The 19,892-nt window shown below is 43.5% G+C and overlaps 2 protein-coding genes across 7 annotated transcripts in view; one reads left to right on the top strand and one right to left on the bottom strand.

The window, feature by feature from the left end:
- The window catches only part of LIN54 (lin-54 DREAM MuvB core complex component), a 69,255-nt gene extending 52,353 nt beyond the window's left edge, over positions 1-16,902 (bottom strand). For 2 of the 5 annotated variants that reach the window (XM_075066111.1, XM_032785703.2), the window contains exon 1: positions 12,790-13,115. The gene's annotated coding sequence lies outside the window, so the exon portion shown is untranslated. Of the gene's footprint in view, positions 1-12,789; positions 13,116-16,730 lie in introns of those variants that run through there. The other 3 variants (XM_032785704.2, XM_032785701.2, XM_075066110.1) reach the window with 2 other exon arrangements.
- A 2,333-nt stretch (positions 16,903-19,235) lies between these two features.
- The window catches only part of COPS4 (COP9 signalosome subunit 4), a 17,683-nt gene continuing 17,026 nt past the window's right edge, over positions 19,236-19,892 (top strand). The window contains exon 1 of one of the 2 annotated variants that reach the window (XM_032785692.2): positions 19,236-19,507. In XM_032785692.2, the coding sequence (XP_032641583.1) occupies positions 19,434-19,507 (74 nt within the window). In that variant the 5' untranslated portion in view covers positions 19,236-19,433. The remainder of the gene's footprint in view (positions 19,508-19,892) is intronic. The other variant, XM_032785694.2, reaches the window with a different exon arrangement.

Here is a 19,892-nt window from a genome sequence, read left to right on the forward strand (position 1 = left end):
GCTTCAGAAATCGACGTTAGCCTCGGAGCATGGACGCACAACGCCAAATTACTGTACCTAGTGTGGCCGCATGAAATCGAAATTATAATATCAGTTTTATAAAACCGATTTTAGCAAATTCGATTTTATCCCGTAGTGTAGACGTGGCCTTAGTCACAAAATCGTAGCCCTAGCCATGGTTACTGTTTGTAGATAGCTATATAGATATAAAGTACTGTACCAAGCTGGTTAATTAACACTTCACAGATCTGAAGAAGAAAAATGCCCCCGACGTACATGGCTTTTGGCTAATGTATGGCTTGTCCTGCTTAGGAAGGCAGCAACAAGTTGTCAGTGGGCAACTTGATAAATAAGATAACCCTGGGGTTACCAAGAAAACAAGTTACAAATTAGCTTAAATACCCATGTTTCTTTTGTTCTCTCCCTCCCCCACTTTTAATTACAAAAAATGGTTTTAGGCTGCACAATTACGTTAACATGAAAACCTTAAAAACATTTGCCATTTATGACACAAATATTAAATATTACATTGAGCAGAAAGGAATTGGATGCATGCACCATTCACTCCAATAAAACACTGTAAGAATAGTTAGAAGGTTTAATTTTAAATTGGAAACCATATTCTAATTTCACAACAGGCTCCTGTGTAAAAGTAAAGGAAAAGCTGTTAGTCTTTGACCCCTCTTTTGGTTTCATGCCAGCTTTTGGTCGATTTTATGCAGTTTCACAGAAACTGAAAAAAAGACCCAGCAATGATGGGCAATATCAATAAACACATGTTGAAAATGTCCATATAGTCAGCCTTATGCTTCTCTACACTCAAATCATCCAATCAAATATATATTGGACTTCATTACAGATTCTCACCTTAAATTTGACCCAACATTCACATGTAAATAGTGAGAACCCACAGAAATAGCCGCACAACTAAAATAACTGTGAAAACAGCTTTTAGATACACAACATTCCTCTGCAGCTTTTGAAACCCAAACATTACACCACTAAGAACATTTCTCTAAGAAAGTGAAAAACTATAATCGTGAATCCATCTTCACTGATTTTCATTATCCAAAATGAGAGAACTGCAAAAATGAAGAACATAAATGGGGTAAAGTAGATATAAAAATTGTTTCATTTTAATTACCTCAAGGATAACCAAGGCAAAGAAGTTTATTTAGAATATGATGCTTAAGTTTACAGTGCCCCTTTAGTGCCAAGCAGTGGAAGATTTCAGAACGGATGACAATATCACATTAAACACACACTTTGGAACAAGAAACGTTTCAGCTGCCCCTCTGGGCCTGATACCGAGTGGCAGGGAGCATACACAAGTCACACTGATTTCAGATGGGAATTGCTACACTCAGCACCTCTCAAGATCAGGCCCTACACAGTAATTTCAGCAGGAGTGCATCTAAGCATTATTGTTACTGTACAAAGGTCCATTGCAATAAACAGAATACTTAAGCTACAAATTTTAGTAGGACTTTATATAGCATGTTGTGTAATAATCACATAGTATGTTATTGGTGTATCTTAAGAGCGCTGATCCATAAGCAGTTAAACTGCATTTTATAGTTTACTTTGCAGAGTCTTACTTCAGGGAATAGAATACTTACAACACAGATTTTAATGGGGCACTGTATTGCCAAAAAACAGGTGATAATATTGTATGGAAAAGTACCTCCTAGTAAGAAGATAATTCCGGATGCGTCTTATGCAACATATTGTTATTCCATCATTAGCTGAATCCTGGTCTTAAAAACAGAGGAAACTAAACAAAAATAATTGCAACACATTCACATTTGAGGGGGGGAATTTCCAAAAGGCATGAATGGCAATTAGGTACTGTTAAGGCTGTTACTTCAATTTAACTAATCTATTATATCTAGGAAACTCAAGTCCTATCTTACTATTCCCAGATCCTGAACAGAGCTCAGGACAAGGAGAAGAATCTCAGTACAACACAGGTGAGATGAAAATAAGGATTTAATAATTGCAGTAATTTGCAAATAAAAAGGCTCTTTTAGCTGAGGATCGCAACGTGCTCTACCAAATATGACAACATCCTCAGGAGTAATGTAAATATTATACCCACTTTACACATGGATTAAACTGAGGCATTAAAGATAGATAAGATGCCTACAATCTCATTGCACATGATTCACAAAACTAGAAGGCCTGACTCCCAATCCCCTGCTCTAGTCACTAGGAAGAGTTGTCTCCCCTTTATCCTTCATGATGAAATAAAAACAATCTAATATTACCCACAAAGACATTAAACAGTTGGTGCCTAAATAGCCTGGTGACAGTAATATTACAAATACCTAAAGGATTATATTTAAGTTCCCTAACTGGTGCTTGACATGAGTAACAGAATCTTCCCTTAACCATAGGAGTATTTTTAATACACAGTGAAAGGTGCCCCAACAATTCAGTACACTAAATATGAGCAGGTATAGGTTTAAAAACAAAATACAAGTAAGATGCCTGCCCATCTCCACATTATGTATGGAATTCACATCAGATTACAAGTGAAGGCAAACAGATCATAAGAAAATAAATGACTAATTACACTTCACTAGAAACTTACAGGCCTCATTGATTTATATAATGTAATTTTTAAATTAACCTGATTTTAATTAGGAGTTTTGTGGTCTTTTATTTTTGTCTGTGACAGGTATGTGTGTAAACAGACACACATGCACACACACACACTTCAAGCACAACAGTATTCCAAATCCAAGAATTTTATTTCTGTAATTTTTGAATAGTGTGGAGGTCACATTTAAGCATTTATTTAAAAAAGTCAAGGAGGCTTCATATGTCAGAAATGGAACACCGCATATTAATTGTTTAAAAAGAATTTTCTAACATCTATCATACATCAGTTATCTTTCTATCATTAGCAATAAACTGCTAAGCATTTTGAAAATTCACTTTTATCACCAAAAACTGTGCTACTTCTATAAAGAGAGAGATAATTATTGCTGGATTCATAATTATTTATTCCACTGCATATCTGTCTTCTAGTTATTATGCAACTGCAAGTGGTAACACTGAAAATATGTGAAATAAGGGAAGATAATGTGCTATGTCTTCCTTTTATAATGCTGTAAGACACATTTATCAGGAGGATCACAAGCAATTTTAATTGCTTTATTGCTTCTGGTGAAATATTTACAGCTTATGATTTTCAGCATCAGGCATGTAGCAGATGTAACTTCTTATTTACAGGAAATTTGAAACTGACTTTCAATTTCACAAGGTCCACTACTCTTCCTTCTCCCTATTCCTCTTGTGAAATGGACCAATACAGGAGCAAAGGAACCTAAAACTCACAGCTACAAAGTTTTGAAGTTGTTGTAAAAATGACTTTTGTTCCTTTTTCTTTTTGGGAAACAAATAGCGAATGCAATGTTTTCTAATGGTTAGACCAGGGAGCTGGGCATCAGGAGACTTAAGCTGTTTCCACCGAGCACTGATTCACTATGTGACCTTGGACAAGTCACTTAGGAGGACATTGTGGGGTCCCACTTACCCTCAAATACAGGTTTTATAAAAGTGAAGACTAACAGCAAACTTTTATTCCGATGGAATTGTTTAAACAAAAAACCAAACCCTTTGCAGCGCTTGTAACCCAAGCCTTTGCTTTTGAATTAAAACCTAAAAGTGATGCTGACAGAAAACAAGACCAATACTGGTATGAGAGACCAGTTTATTTCCAGTGGCTATCCTCAGAACCAGATTAGCTATGCTGTTAGATTTTTTTTTTTTGGGGGGGGGGGTAATTCTCACTTCATTATGTAAGAAGTCATAGGTCCACATTTCATACTGTCCCTTTAGCAATCATTCTCTGATTCTGTTTCCCTATCTAAAAAACTTACATACCACCTGTGTAAAATGCTTTGAGATTCTCAGGACACTAACCTTTGCTTTTTCATCTCATTTCTATAAATTCATTTTCTAGGTTTATGAGATTTGTATAGGCATTACCATAATGTGCTGATGGCATGTGAAGTGTTGGATTAATAGAGTGAATGATGGCTACTGGCATGCTATTAAACACTATGAGCTAAGATGTGAAAAAATTATCTATTAATGTGTTACCTGTGGGTTGAATTTGCAGAACAACTGCATAACCAAAAATAAAGTAGTCTCGTGTTGATGGACACTGATCACTGAAACTTTCTTATGGATGGACAAAGTTGTCTCTGATTGTTTTTAAATGTTATGCTTGGACCATAACACATGGACAGATAAACTTGCTTTGTTGGACGGTTTGCTTGTAACTGTGTTGAATGGGACAAATAAATATTGTGCTTAGTATATCTTATTGTTGATTGGTTGTTGTGTGTGTGTGTGATAGCTTAGTGGCAGAATTCCTAGGTTTTAATGTCAACTATTACTAGCCCAAACCTGAGCAACTGTGACTGTTATACACCATAGCATTTTTGTGTCAGAATAAATTTTGGATGACAATGCAGGACAAAGTTGTCCCTATGGAATACAATAGAGAGAATTAAAACCTGCCACTCACTCTGCTCAGAGATGAAACTCTGATTATAAAGGCTGTCTTTTCTAACAGGTGGAATAAAGAGCACACTTCCAAGGGCTCAAATGGTGAGTCCACCAAACATGTTAGCACAGGGTTAAGATCTCTTACTAGAGGGGAACTGTTCACTACACCTTTCAGGAATGTTTTGATAGTGAGAGGGCTGAATGCAATAGAACTGTCCACTGGCAGGTGATATGCTGAGATGGCAGACACATACCTTTATAAAAGACAAGGATAGACTGAGAGATTTTAGGTAGAATAGGTAGCCCAAAATCGATTACATACACCCAGAATGTAGAAATGGATTATTATCTACTATAATACCAAGTAAAAAACATTTTCCACTAAAAAGTCCCCTTGCACAGAGCATATGATGACAGAATTATTCTATGTCTTGTTATCCAAGCTGTGGCACAGTGCAATTCCAGGCTGAAATGCAACCCAACACTGAGTTCCTGAGACAGCAGGGGCACTGATATCACTAGAAGAAACAAAGACCCCAATGACAAATCTAGGAGATCTGTGTTCTAATACTGTCTGGCACATGCTGGAACAAACACTCTGCGCCACGGTCCAGTTTGGTTTATTTATTTAGTTATTTATTTTTAAATCGCTAACAGAATCAAATAAAGCATTTTTTTCCCGTCCAGTTTAACAGAAATGCATTTGTGATCCAGATTTGTCCTCACGTGTTCTGGAACAGAACTGAGGACAATTAAAACTGCTGTCTGTCATGAAGAGCTCTAGGAAAGGACAGCTCCACTACTTGAACAGCAGGTTCCCCACTGTTTCAAGTATGACTCAGGTCATTCCTGTAGCCTGTGAGCCATTTGCTAACATCAATAAAGTTTCAAGAGGGGAAGGCTCACTTACTGCTGATGAGACTACACACAGGGCCCTCAAGCTATCTGACACCAATTTTTTCAGCAGGGGTCATCCCTGTCTTTGAAGACGTCAGCCCTGCTTTGTTCCTTCACAAGGGAAACCAAGAGTTCCTTCCTTGTTTGTGATCTATGCCCTCCTTCATCAGGTGTCCTTGGTGAGAAAGGCACAGGCCTTGGCTACACTGGTTCTTTACAGCGCTGCAACTTTTGTGCTCAGGGGTGTGAAAAAACACCCCCCTGAGCACTGCAAGATACAGCGCTGTAAAGCGTCAGTGTAATCAGGGCGGCAGCGCTGGGAGCGCGGCTCCCAGCGCTGCATGCTACACCCGTAAAGGATGTGGTTTACATGCAGCGCTGGGAGAGCTCTCTCCCAGCGCTGCCGCTCCGACCACACTTACACTTCAAAGCGCTGCCGCGGCAGCACTCCCGTAGCGCTGCCGCGGCAGCACTTTGAAATTCCTAGTGTAGCCATACCCATCGACTCTCTGTTGCCTATTTGTGGCAGGTGGTCAAGTGTAAAGGCACCACACAACAAGTGTTGATTGTAGGAATGAGGCAGCACAAACAATGTGAGTGCATATTTTCCTCTGGAAACATGAAGGGGCAGGAGCACACTACTTAAATCCATGCTTCGTATCCACTCTTCTTGGATCTTTGGTGGTCCAATCACCCATGACCAAAAAGGATGTTTTTAGCAAAAAGTCCCCTAAATACATAACTAGCTGAACAGAACTAGGAACTGAGGTGACTGGGGCCACACAGCACTTTCATAACCCCTGCACTGAACATTCAATGCAGCTGTCCCAATAGGCACTGCTTTCCAGAAAGTTTCCAAAGCTCAGCAGTACAATCCTCAAGAGGGAACATGCAGAGGTATTCCTTAAAGCAGTAGTCCTTTTAAATAATATTCTGTGTGTTGTATAGACACAAACCTTTTTTCAGTAAAAATCTAGTAAAACAAAAGATGAACCTGTAACCTAGTCCTGGCTAATAGAAATAAGTGGAAAATGTAATGCCACAAAAAATCTGCAGATTTTATATATGTATTATCCCCATTGTTACACTTTCACTTTCAAAGAAATAGATTTTAAAAAAAAGTGATCATATGAAACAAATGAGAAAGTATCATTTTATTTCCACAAACCAACACTCAAATAAAAATATGAGACACTTTGTTACAAGTAGAAAAAATGTTTGTATTGTCCCAGAGCAGGGGTTCTCAACCTTTTTATTTCTGAGGCCCCACCCAATATGCTATAAAAATTCTACTGCCCATTTGTGCTACAACAACTGGTTTTTTTTGCATATGAAAGGTAGGGCCAGCATTAGGGGGTAGCAAGCAGGGCAACTGCCCAGGGCCCCATGCCACAGGGTGCCCAATGAAGCTAAGTTGCTCAGGCTTCAGCTTCAGCTTCAGCCTCAGGTGAGGTGGGGGGGTTGGGCTTTCTACCTTGGACCCCAGTGAGTCTAATGTTGGCCCTGCTTGGCAGTCTCCCCGAGACCTGCTCACAGCCCCCGAGGGGGCCTCAGAACCCTGGCTGAGAACTGCTGTCCTAGAGGACTTTGTTCTTCACAGTGACATGAGAGAAATTAAGACCTATCAAATATCAATGCCAAAGCAGGCTCTTTCAGGACAAAAACAGTCCCTGCTCCCTATCCTATCCAGTTGCAATACGCAGTGAGCAAGGAACCAGTTTTTTTCCTTTAATTATTCCCACGAACTACTAAACTAAAATTAAACAAATGTTTTGCCAAAAAACACCCCTTACATTCTCAGACATATGTTAAACAAATGCGACCAGACAAGAATCAGAAAATTCAAAGTTATGGTTCTCTCATGGCAATTTCAACTCATCTCCCTCACACTTATCTATCATTCTGTATTTCTCAGTGTTATTAAATGTATGCTTTTATGTGTAATAGAACTTATACTGAAGTAAGGGACTGCATCTATACAAGATGGGTAAGGTATGCAACTGTGGGAGTCATGACAATTTCATTAGTTTTGTGCATTTAAGTTATCAACTATAAAATGTCACCAATATAGGATATATTAGGCAATACAGGACTCATATACTTAATTTCTAAAGATGAGAAAACTAGTAAGTCATGTCAGCATTAGTGAGGTTCATTATAGGGGGATCAGGTGGTTCTCTTCCTCAAAAGCATCGCTTGAAAAATCAATTTGCTCACACACCAGTAGGAATCTTTCCCTAATCAGCCATTGCTGCATGATTAAAGATTTCATTTTTAAAAAAATATTAAAGAAACAAGACTTAAAATCATATGTGTGTCTGAATTTTTTTTTTACCTACTGTTACAAGTAACACCTCTAATTAGTGGAACTGAAAGATTACAGACAAGAGCTTTTTTCTATTTGTTCAACTTGCTTACCTTGAGCATTTGACCACTTTAGCATGCTTTATGTGTGATCAGTTTCACTTCCTCCCTTGTATAATCAGTTACTCTCCTTCTCCTAGTCTTTCAAACAAATGGGAGAGAAAATGTTTTACAGTAAAATTTGATATTAAAACCATAAAGACTAGCAGTAGGAATTTAGGGGATAGGAGTAATACTGAAACTTCTAAAACTCTTTTTTAAAACTGACTAGATATCAAGCAGACTGTGATAAGGTGAATCCCCATCACCTGCTAGAGGAGGAGGAGGTGGAACTCAATTAGCAGCAGGCTCCATACCTATTGGGTGAATGCTTTATTGCCTCCTGATCAAAACTAGATATGAGCTACTAGTCACATAGATCTTATAAGCAGACTTTGAGAATGATTGTAGAAAAGGCAGGATGCTTTTCCAGGGGGAAAAAAAACCTGATAGAGAGTTTCTTGGGGGTGTGAATCCTAAAGCAAGGCTTAGAAAGAGCATAAGAGAGGCCATGGGGAAGCTGCTAGAGTTCCCGGGAAGATGAAGCAGTAGGAGAAAACCCTGCTAAACAAGAAACAACAGGGGAGAAACTCTGCATGAATAGGTTAGGTGTCTGTGGGAGGGAAGCCCAAAAGTAGGGCAAGTATGAGCACTTCAGTGAAGTCTCAGTGGGTGGAAGACTCATTAGTTTAGAGGTTTACTTGGATTTTTCAGTAGACTTTTGTTATCCCAGAAGAGGTTTAGAACTTATGTGACTTGCCCAGAAGACCAGGTCACAGAAGACCTTGGAACTCAGGGATGTGCGAAGATAGGTGGCCTGCAAAGGATGCCAGAGAAAAAACTGTAACACCCTGACTCCAGGGGGTGCATATGTGGTGAGTATGCTATATAATGCAGATGTATCCCTTTAAATTACTAGCAAAACTGGTTTTAAAACTACATTACTGTTGCATTAGGAAGTTAACTCATATTGGGTCAGGAAGGAATTTACCCCTTGGTTAGGTTGTCAAGAGACCCTGTGGATTTTTTGCCTTCCTCTACAGCCTGGGGTATGGGTCACTTGCAGGTTTAAACTAGTGCAAATGGTGGATTCTCTGTGACTTGAAATCGTTAAACCATCATTTGAGGACTTCAGTAACTCAGCCAGAGGTTAGAAGTCTGTTACATAGTGAGTGGGTGAGGCTCTGTGGCCTGCAATGGGTAGGAAGTCAGATTGGATCAGTGGCTCTCAAACTGTGAGTCATGACCCCATTTCAATGGGATTGTCAGGGCTGGCTTAGATTTTCTGGGGCTTGGGGCCAAAGCCCAAGGGATTGAGCCCTGGCCATCAGGGCTCTGACCCCCCGGCGGGGACAGAAACCCTTGGGCTTCAGCTTTGACCCCCTTCCTCACCTGGGGAAGTGGTGCTCAGGTTTTGGCTCCCCCACCCTGTGTGATGGGACTCAGGTGGGCTCAAGCTTTGGTCCCCCCTGCTGGGGTTGTATAGTGATTTTTGCTGTCAGAAGGGGGTTGCAATGCAATCAAGTTTAAGAACCCTTGAACTAGATCATGATGGTCCCTTCTGCTCTTAAAGGGTATGAGTCTATGCAGACTTAATCTGTGGTTGTCCATAGCTTTAATAACCAGCACTGTCAGATTAACAAGATTCTAGTCATTTTCACCGCTGCTATTCAGAATCCTGTGGACAGCAGTGCAAGCAAGAGTCACATCAGTTTTACACTGCTGATTTGGAAAACTTTGAACAGTGGTAGATAGAAGTTATCCACAAGAGAGGACCACCCAAAAAACTGTTAGTGGAGGAAATCATTTTTTTCTTTCTTTTCTCAGGAGCTTTTGAGCAGAGAAAGCAGTAACAAGATGTTCCTGTAGGTAGGTGCTCATACAGTGCCCAGTCCTATAGAATCTCAGCTCCTCAAATATCACTAAATGTATCCTCCCTGAGAAGTAGGAGAGTTAATGTCCCATTTATTGCAGAAGGGGGAATAGAAACACATAGAGACTAAGTGACTAGCCTGGGTTCACATATCATATCTGAAGACAGAGCAAAGAACTGAACATTCTCCTCCTGAGTCCCTTAGCCATAAGCTCATCTTTCCAATAGCTAGAGGAAGTGGCATATATTATCTACCATTCAGCAGTTAAAACAAAAGATGGAGCATCTAATCAGGCTCTAGGCCCATCTCCACAGAAGAATTCCCAGAACCTTCTCTATTCCCAGCTTTTTCTACCCCTGGCTATCAAAAGGTGGTGAAATATTCAAGCTCTGCTCTGAAGCATCAGGTGGTGACCCTTGTTAGTAGTTTGATCTGGTATGGCAAACCTGTACCACGCACTAATAAGGTGTAATAAGTGTTTTGTATTGGTTTCTTGCATTATACCAAACAACTTAAAGTACTAGGTGCTCTCACAACCTTAATAAGCAATGTATGCACACCCAGAAAAATGTTACATACACAAAGTGTTGTGAATGTGCTAGTATATTAAATTTAGCAGAAAAAAACTTAGCAGTTCAGTGGCCTATAAGCATCACAAAGGCCATCAGACTCAGGGCACCTCTTGGTCTGGTTATTAATCTGGACAAAACTAAGTGCAGGGCCATTACCAAAGGCCAGCTCTAATGGTACCTTAAATCCAGAGGAGGAAAAGTCAAACATGAAGAGAGTCAGCCCATGTCTGTGCTACCACTTATGTCAGCAAAATGTATGTCACTTGGAGGTGTCAGGGGAAAAAACATCCCTCTGAGCAACTGGGTTCCACCGGCATAGTGGTGTGCACACTACCACTCAGCGATAGAGCTGTTGCTTGTGGTGGTGGTTTTATTATGTCAACGGGGGAGCCCTCTTCTGTTGGCATAGAGCGGCTACACGAGTGATCTTACAGCAGTATAGCTGTGCTGCTGTAAGCTAGCTAGTGTAGACATGGCCTTTAAGTGATAGGGGAAGAAGCACCGAACCTCTAACAGCTTTTCTCCTCCTCTTATGGCATTCCACTAATCCTTCATGTTTACATGCACTGTATGGAGCAATAGCTTCTGAAACCTAAGCCTCGGAATATGTACAGTACAATCAATTTAAACTCATTCAGAGTTACTAAGGACAAACCCTTCTAAATACTATGCTGTTGCACCATGAGCAGGGAAGAGGGATGATAGTTAAGACTGAAGAAGGCTCAGAGAATTCAAAACAAGTCTAATTGGTTCCTTTTAACCAGTTGACACGGCATTTCAACGTACTGCATTCCAGATACACATGCAGGTGTATCTGGAGTTCCATATTTCAGTGGGTTTAAAAACAAGTGGTAAATCCATGTACTGAATTATGAGACTTTTAGAATAAAGTACTTAACATTTCTAAGCCAATGTTTTCTGACATGTGAAAGGCACTTGGCATCACTGAGCACAAAGTTCACAGCAAGTACAGTAGAACCACAAAGTTCTGAACTGACTGGTCAATGACACACCTCATTTTGAACAGGAAGTATGTAATCAGGCAGCAGAGAACAAAAAATACTGTACTGTGTTAAATGTAAACAACTTAAAAAAATGAAAATTTCAAAAAATTAAAGAAACTTCTCTAGTGTTTGTTTCATTTAAATTAAGATGGCTAAAAGCAGCACTTTTCTTCTGCATAGTAAAGTTTCAACACTGTATTAAGTCACTGTTCAGTTGTAAACTTTCAAAAGCACAACCATAGTATTTTGTACAGAGTTGTGAACATTTCAGAGCGACAATCTTCATTCCTGAAGTGTTTGTAACTGAGGTTCTACTGTATGAGATTTTAGAAAAATAGGATGAATTCTATTTAACAATGCACAAGAAACTTTAAGCTAAAAGATTTTTTCAGAAAGTTATAAAAAGAGGTAATTAAAAAGGTCTAAGGGCCTAGCTGAACTATCAAGTATACTCTTATAAAAACACCCCAAGCATTTTATACTGCCCAGTTAGGGCTGTAGTCTGGAGCGTGCCCCTCATAACTCTTAAGCAATAGGAATTATAGGTGTTCAGCACCTCTCAGGATCTCTGCCATAGCTTGGAAGGGTGGTTCTAACCCAGCCAGGTACCACCTACACAAACAAAACAGTGCTACAACACAATCCCTAACTCTGTAAATTTGGCAATGTGATAAGATCTTGACCAAAACTGCCTTTACAGAAAAATGCCATATGCTATCTGTATGCAGGATTGGTAGCTGTACTGGTCCCGTGATATTAGAGATGACAAAAAATATTGTCACTCACCTTGTCTCTCTGTTATCAGAGATGATATGTTGATGTTGGCCAGAAATTTCTGTTGGACCTAAGCATAAACTTGCAGTGACTAAACACCAGTTTATAACCCTGAAGGTTACTTTGTATCATTAACATCTATTAAAGTTATGAATGAGGTTATTCTTTCAGAACAGTTAAACATCAACAAAACCATTTGGTTTAAAAAACAAACAAACCTTGACAAATTCTGATACCAACAAGATGGTGCAATAATACTATCTCATTGGCCTTTTACACCCGTCAAAGGGTAAAGAGGATGCAGGTTGCTAGTGCTTGCCTAGGGCTTTAAAGATCAACTGCACTACATAAATATTAGTTGATGATCACCGCACTCCAGGAGTAGCCATACTTTATAAAAGGGTTTCAGTCTCTATCACAGCCCCCCCAGGATGAATATCAGTAGCGCTACCTTCATGAGAAAGCTATTGCTTATTATTTTTAAAGCCATAATATCCCCACACCTACTTTAAAATACATCTCCATCCTTTTTTATATATATAAAAATTAAAAACCAAAAAGGTGGCAGATTTCTCTCTGCATGGGGCTGCCTGTTGTGTCAAGGCAGGTTCTAGAGGATGACACCTTTGGCACCATTTGTTGGCACCACCTTAGATGCCCCTGCACAGGTCAAGCTGGGTTAGGCCTTAGCAGCAGCTCCCAATTCCCTCTCCTCCGCACACCCCGAGCCCCTGCTGTTATTACCTTTCCGGCCAGGCCAGCCCCGTCCCCGGGGCACAAGCCCGAGCCGCTGCGTGGGGGGGTCTCACGGCTCAGACGAAGCAGCAGCCGCAGGGTCGGTAGCAGGAACCCAAGCTCCGACTGGGCAGGGGCAGGGAGGGGTTCGCGGCTGGTCCCGGAGCAAGAGGGGCCGGGGGCGGCCGGCCTCTGGCAGCGGTAGGCGGAGGATGGGGGGATCCGCTGGGGCTGTTTTGCTGCCGATGCTGGTATGTCAGGGGCCGGGATTGGATTTCGAAAGATCCGCCATTTTCACCTCGTCATCACCATCGCATCCCAGCTCGGCAACAAGCACAGCCCCCGCCCACGGGCCCGGTCAGACCCACCCACCCCGGGGAGCCCCGCCCGCCCGCGCTCCCTCCCAGCCGCGCACCTGGCCGGGCTGCGCGAGGGGTCGCGACAGCCGGGGGCCAGGGGGAGGACAGGGCGCTCTCTTGCCTGCACGTGTGCGAGCATGTGGGGGTTCGCCGTGCACCCATCCCTCTAACCCCCCCAATACCCCGCCCCCTCCCAGGGAGAAGGGAGGAGAGTTGCTCATGAGTGACAAGGAAGTGAGTGACAGACACCAAATGGGGGAAGGGGAAGAGGTAGGAGTTTCAGAAATACAAGTTATTACATGGATGCTACCCCTGAAACTAGCACAAAAGCAAGAACACAAGCCGCTGTACACGCAGACCGCGAGACAGCTGCACACCTTGCTGCTGTCAGCTACATGAGTTCCTAAACAACAAGCCTCAACCTGAACCTTTTGTAGCACCTGTGAATCAGAGAACCAAGCTGGTGTCACCTTGGCCAACATATACACTTATACCTTATGACAAAAATACAAAGATGGCAGGAAAAGAGAAGAGCTCAGGCAAATATTTTGACACTTAGGGAAAGGGGAAATATTTTACTGCAAGTTATATTTGAGGGGGGTTTTTCATTTTGAAAATTTCACAGCAGATTAAGATCCGTCCCCAAACGTTACATTCTAGATGATTGTAAGGAAGTACAAAGTAACAGAAAGTGGCCCTTCTGACACTAGGCTACTGTACCATGGCATCCAACTACTTGTTTTGTTTTTTCCATTCAACACTTCTAAAACATCAATGCCAGGGCCATTTTATAAAATGTATCAGGAAATATCAGTCTTATGAAAAAAACATGACTATAAAATATTGTAATAGAGCAAATGTTAGAGCACAACAAGAAGTATGAAAATAAAAACAAAAAATTGATTACTCTCAGGCCAAGAATTCTAGGACTGCCCCTAAAGGCATTTCAGACAACTAGTCACCAACATACAAGATTCTTCAAAGTCATAGAGTTTAAGCCCATAAGGAAACATCACATCACCTAGTCTAACCTTTATATCATAGGCTACCCACACATTAAACCAGGAGTTGGCAACCTTTCAGAAGTGGTGTGCTGAGTCTTCATTTATCCACCCTAATTTAAGGTTTTGTGTGCCAGTAATACATTTTAACATTTTTAGATGGTCTCTTTCTATAAGTCTATAATATACAACTAAACTATTGTTGTATGTAAAGTAAATAAGGTTTTTAAAATGTTTAAGAAGCTTCATTTAAAACTAAATTAAAATGCAGAGCTCCCTGGACCAGGGGACCAGAGCAGTGTGAGTGCCACTGAAAATCAGCTCGCGTGCTGCCTTCGGTACCCATGCCATAGGTTGCCTACCCCTGCACTAAACCAAAGAACCCAAATTAGACCAAAATATTACAGTGTACAGGAAACTAAGGATTGGTCAGCAGTAAAGTTAGGTCAGCGTAAGGCAGTTTACATCAGCCTAACTTTGTGTCTATACTAGAACGTTGCTACTGCCAATGTATGTCACTCATTACACAGAACTATTAACTTCACCTTCCTGAGAGGCGTAGAGCTTAGATCGATGCAGGTAGGGCAACACGGTGTCTGTGTAGACATTACATTACTTACGTTGCCTGTTAGCTCTCAGCCCGGGGTTGAGGGCTCTAGCAATGCCCCACAAAGTTGTCAGTGGAAGCACTCCTGGTGAGGATGCACACCACTGACAGAGGGGGCATACTGTGGACAGGAACCACCACAGTAATTACTGTTGTTGCTGTATTTTGACCTAACTTAGGTTGACTTAATTTTGTAGTGTAGACAAAGCCTAAATGTATGTAATACAGACACAGAATAAGAGGGATTGCGGTGCACCACTGCTCAAGGCACCTACAATGGCAGGGAACTGATTATGTGAGATATAGCCAGATAATTTGGATCAAGTGACCTGTACCTCATACTTTAGCAGAAGGTCAAAGACCTACAAGGTCACTGATAATCTGAGTCAAGAAAATTTCCTTCACAACCCAACATATGGTAGTCATGGAGCATGAGAAGTGACACAAGTACTGTTGCATCTGATTCCAACTGGTTTATATTTTCTTCTTTTAGGGGTATGGGGAGGAGAGTGCCAGAAGCTATAAAACTGGCACAGAACTCCTAGACAAAGTTACAACTCAAAGGAAAAGTAAACAGCCAAATTATCAATACCTCAGAAACTAAGGCAAATATAATGGTACTATGGGAAAGAATACTCAACCCCAAAGAAGGAATGCTCTGTTATTCCCCCTCTGCAAAGGGTCCCCAAACCATACAAAGGTGAAGGAACATTATCAGGGCTTCAACACTGAATGAGCAGAGAACCTCCTCCCCTCTTCAGTAGGAGGGTGTTGTCAGATACACTGGTTTCAGGCAGGCCCCTGAATTTACCTATTTAATTTCCAGTTATAAATTTGACCTAATTTCAGCCATTATCTAAAAAACAGATCTATAGATTCACCTTCCTATATAATGCTGCCATTGGTTTTACCATACTCAAATTTGAAAAACACTAGTATAATACAGGAGCTAGCAATTTTGAGATGTAGCATACCATTGTGCACTTCAGAGATGCATATCTAATATGAACTTTTGCAATGATTCATTATTCATTTCTACTCTACACTGCCTCATGTATAAACATCCTTATTTATACATTGAGATACCCAGGGGAAGTGAAAATCCCATATACATTTATGGATTTGATTATTTTTCTTTAAGAAGAGATTGATGTAATAAAGCCCCAAACTGTTAGTCCTGCTTTTCTCTCCTTTTGATCTTTGCTCCAAGAAACCATGCCAGAGTGAATCTCAGGTCTTTTGAACTCCTGAATCCTTTAACATTTTCTATGGTTAACAAAGCCACATAAAGAAAGCTATTAGTTATTATACAAGTTACTATAAAATGCCAAGATATTTGTCATAACAAACAGTCACACATCAAATTTTATTTGTCGCTTTCAGAACCTGCTGTGTCTCTGGATACTGTTTACTTACGCAGACAAAAGGATAAAGAGTAAATAAACCCACACCACGGCACATGCCACGAAAGCCCCAGAGGCCACCAACCCGCGGAAGGGGGCCAGCAGCCTCCCCTGCCAACGCAGCCGCGTCAGAGGCGGGCAGCGGGGGAGCGGTGACCGCACCAGCCTCTCGGTGTCGCTTCGCCCCGATCCCCGCAATGAAGCAGACCATCGAGCCCAGGCAGGGGCCGGGGGGCTGCTCCCGCCGGCAGGTGCCGGGCCCGAGGCGCTGAGGTGCCAGGAGAGGCGGCGCAGGGCTGTGCCGTGGCGCTGACCGGGCCTGGGCCGCCCGCTGACAGGGGGCTGCCCGCACCGCGCTGCCGTCCGGGGATCGGCCCCGGCGCTACTGGCGGGGGGGCGGCGGGGAGCCCCCCGGCCTGTCCCTGCTGGCGCCCGGCAGCCCGCGGGCTGGGTGGCCCCGGGGATGCGGCCGAGGGGGCATGGGCGGCGCTAGGAAAGGCGACACGCTGGGCTCCCCCTCCGGCTGGTGCTCCCTCCCTTCTCCCCCCACCCCGCAGGGGCCCCCCGCGCTCACACTCACCGGGCTCGCGCTCCCCCCTCCCCCGGGCTCGCGCCGCGGCTGCCCCCTCCTCCCCCCTGGGCTCGCGCTCCGCTCTCAGCAGCGGCAGCACCAGGGACAGGTTCCGTGTTTGTTCAAAATCACGCGCCCAGCGCCATTCCACCGCCACATCCCATAATAATGCGTAGCGACACCCTGGCAACAGATTCGCGTCACCCAGCGAGCGCGCGAGCGCAACTCCTGCCCCTCCCCCTCTGTATGGCCGGCGCTTCTTTCCTGCGGCGCCACAAGGCGCTTCCGGGTGCGTCACTACATCACGTCGCGCTGCACCCCAACGCGGGGCTATGGACCACGCAGTGTGGGAGGGGAGTCAGGGGCAGAGGAAGGCCGGGCTGGGAGGCTGAGGGAGGAGCTTGGCTGTGCGTGTGGATTCCGCCGCAGTTTGTGCAGCCGGAGTCTGACTGGGTTGAAGAGCAGCGGGGAGAGCCCTGGCAGTGGTGATGCATTGTAGTGCATCCCTGGTCACCTCCCCTCGTAGCAGGCTGCTGGGCACTGCTGAACCGCACCTCATCCACCCTGCTATACTGCTGTCATCGCTGATACCATAGCTAGGAAGAGGAACTGTTTAAGTCAAGTATCAGGGCTTAGCTGCGTTAGTCTGTATCCACAAAAACAACAGGGATCTGAAGAAGTGGTTTTTTTTACGTAGGAAAGCTTATGCCCAAATAAATCTGTTAGTCTTTAAGGTGCCACCAGACTCCTTGTTGTTTAAGACATTGTTTAAAAAAAAAAGTAGTTCTGCACCTATAAAATGGGGCAACAGCTCTGAAAGCACTTTGGAAGGTGATACTCCTTGGATGAAAGGTGTTATGCAAGTGCGAGGTACCCTATTGCTATGCCATTTTTTCATGGGCCTACACCCTCTTGCAAGGGAAATGTACTTATTCTGTCCAGCTTCTGTATCATAGGTACTCTCCACTTACTGTATTTGTAGGGGGTGGGCAAACAAGGGAATTTTCCTCTCCACTGTAAACATTCAATACCTTATAACACAGTGGATGCATTTTTCTCACCTCCTCTGTTTACTTCTCGGTCGTTTGCATTGTGATTTGCTAAATATGCTATAGCACAATTTACCTTGCTCGACAGCTTTCAGAGTGGCTTTCCACCTCCACACCCTAGAAATTTCCACAGTAAAGCACAAGAGTGAGAAAATTGAAGAGTTAATTGAGAAGACTGGAACCAGGAGCAATGCTTTTTCATGCCCATTTGATCTGCACTTAACTGACAAAGAGACCATGAAACTATATGTACATAAACATGGGGAAAATGCGAAATGGCTGCTGTGGAGCATCTTTCACTGTACACCATACAAAATACACATTAAAGGTTACAGGGGAAAGCACGATATATTATTTTATAAATTGTATATGACCATGTCATTAATTATTGTACTGGAGAGGAAAATTGTTAAGATTGTGCAACCTTGACATTTCCTCAGTTTTAAGTGTCTAACTGTATAAATTTAAAATTTAGTGAAATCCTAACTGAAATGATTTAACCTAATTGACATATTGTTTTTGTCTTCATTGAAACATTTCTCTGCAGTGTTTGCAATTCAAATGTTAGTGTTAGTGCATGAATAAAAAAAATAAACTTCCTTATCTGTTTTCATGATCCCAGCTGAAGCCCAATCCTGAAAACAACTATCCTGTGGCCAGCCCCTGGCATAAGTGTTGTCACTCATTTAAGTAAATGGAGCACCCAGCACTCCACTTCTCTTAAAATAAGTGGAGAGGTGGGTGCTTAGCTCTTCTGACATACACATCACTGAACCTCAATTATATATTGGTAAAATAGGTAGAGTGATCAGATGTCCTGTTTTTAAAAGGGATAGACCCGTTTTGGCGGACTTTTTCTTATATAGGCCCCTATTACCTCCCACCCCCTGCCCTGCTTTTTCACAGTTGCTATCTAATAACCATTAAAATAGGGAAAGTATGATTGTCTGCTTTTCCATCTATCATAAACTCTATACAAAAAAATAGAAAAGGAAAATAAATACTGCACTGTCTGAAATCTTCTGATAACATTTGTATGATAGACAGGTTATTACACCATTGAAATAGAGCTGACCAGCAAAACAGTGTGGAAGGAAACAGAGCTATACACGTTCTATTAATCAGTCCTTAGCCCTGCGTCCTTCCTTTTCCGGCAGAGCGACCCCATGGGAAGGAGACAACTCACTCCCTCGCCCCTTCCCCCCCGGGTCCATATGAGTGCATCAGACAGGAGCCCCTGCTTTTCCAGGCCCAGCGTCTGAACCAGGGAGTGCAACTCTCGGACTGGCCCCCTCGCCAAATGGGGTGCGGCCGGGGGGGAAATAACAGCTCAGAACCAGTAGTCGTGGACCCGGAGAGGGAGAAGGGGGCTGACGGTCCTCTCCCAGGTAGAGGCTCTGCTGCCTCCTCTCGTGTAGTCAGGGTGCGAACCCACTCCCGCCTCAGCGGCGGGCCCCGCGATTGGCATCCCCCACCCAGAGAGGCTGCGCCTGGCTGGAAGCAGGCAACCTTCGGGACAGGAGACAGGGTCATGTGACCCTTTTCCCAGGGACAGGGGCCATTCTAGCCGTTGCTCCTCTATGATACAAAGGGACCGGGTGGGTTCCCTCTCGCCTGTAGCTGGAGGACTGTGTCTCCTCCTTGTCTGTCGGGGCGGAGGAAGATGGCGGCTGTGGTGAGGCAGGAGCTGGCCCAGCTAATGAATTCCAGCGGCTCTCACAAGGACCTGGCGGGGAAGTGAGTGACGGCCGACCGGCCGGCCCGTGGCTGAGGCCAAATCGCGGGGCGGAGCTGTGGCTGAGCGGGGCAGGAGAGGCACTGGGGCTGTGGGAGAGGAAATCGGGACTGGGGAGGGCGGCTGCCGGTAGAGGAGGTGGGGAGAGGGGATTGGGGGGAGGCGGGAGGTAGAGGAGGTGGAGCAAGGGGATCAGGAGGGGCTCTGAGGAGAGGGGATTGGGAGGGGGGTCGAGGAGGAGGGGAAACGGGATCAGGAGGGGCTGTGAGGAGAGGGACGCGGGGGTAGAGGAGGAGGGGAAAGGGGATCAGGAGGGGCTCTGAGGAGAGGGAGGCGGGGGGTAGAGGAGGAGGGGAAAGGGGATCAGGAGGGGCTGTGAGCAGAGGG

The sequence above is a fragment of the Chelonoidis abingdonii genome, chromosome 5 (assembly GCF_003597395.2).
Source record: "Chelonoidis abingdonii isolate Lonesome George chromosome 5, CheloAbing_2.0, whole genome shotgun sequence".
In the NCBI taxonomy this organism is placed as follows: Eukaryota; Metazoa; Chordata; order Testudines; family Testudinidae; genus Chelonoidis; species Chelonoidis abingdonii.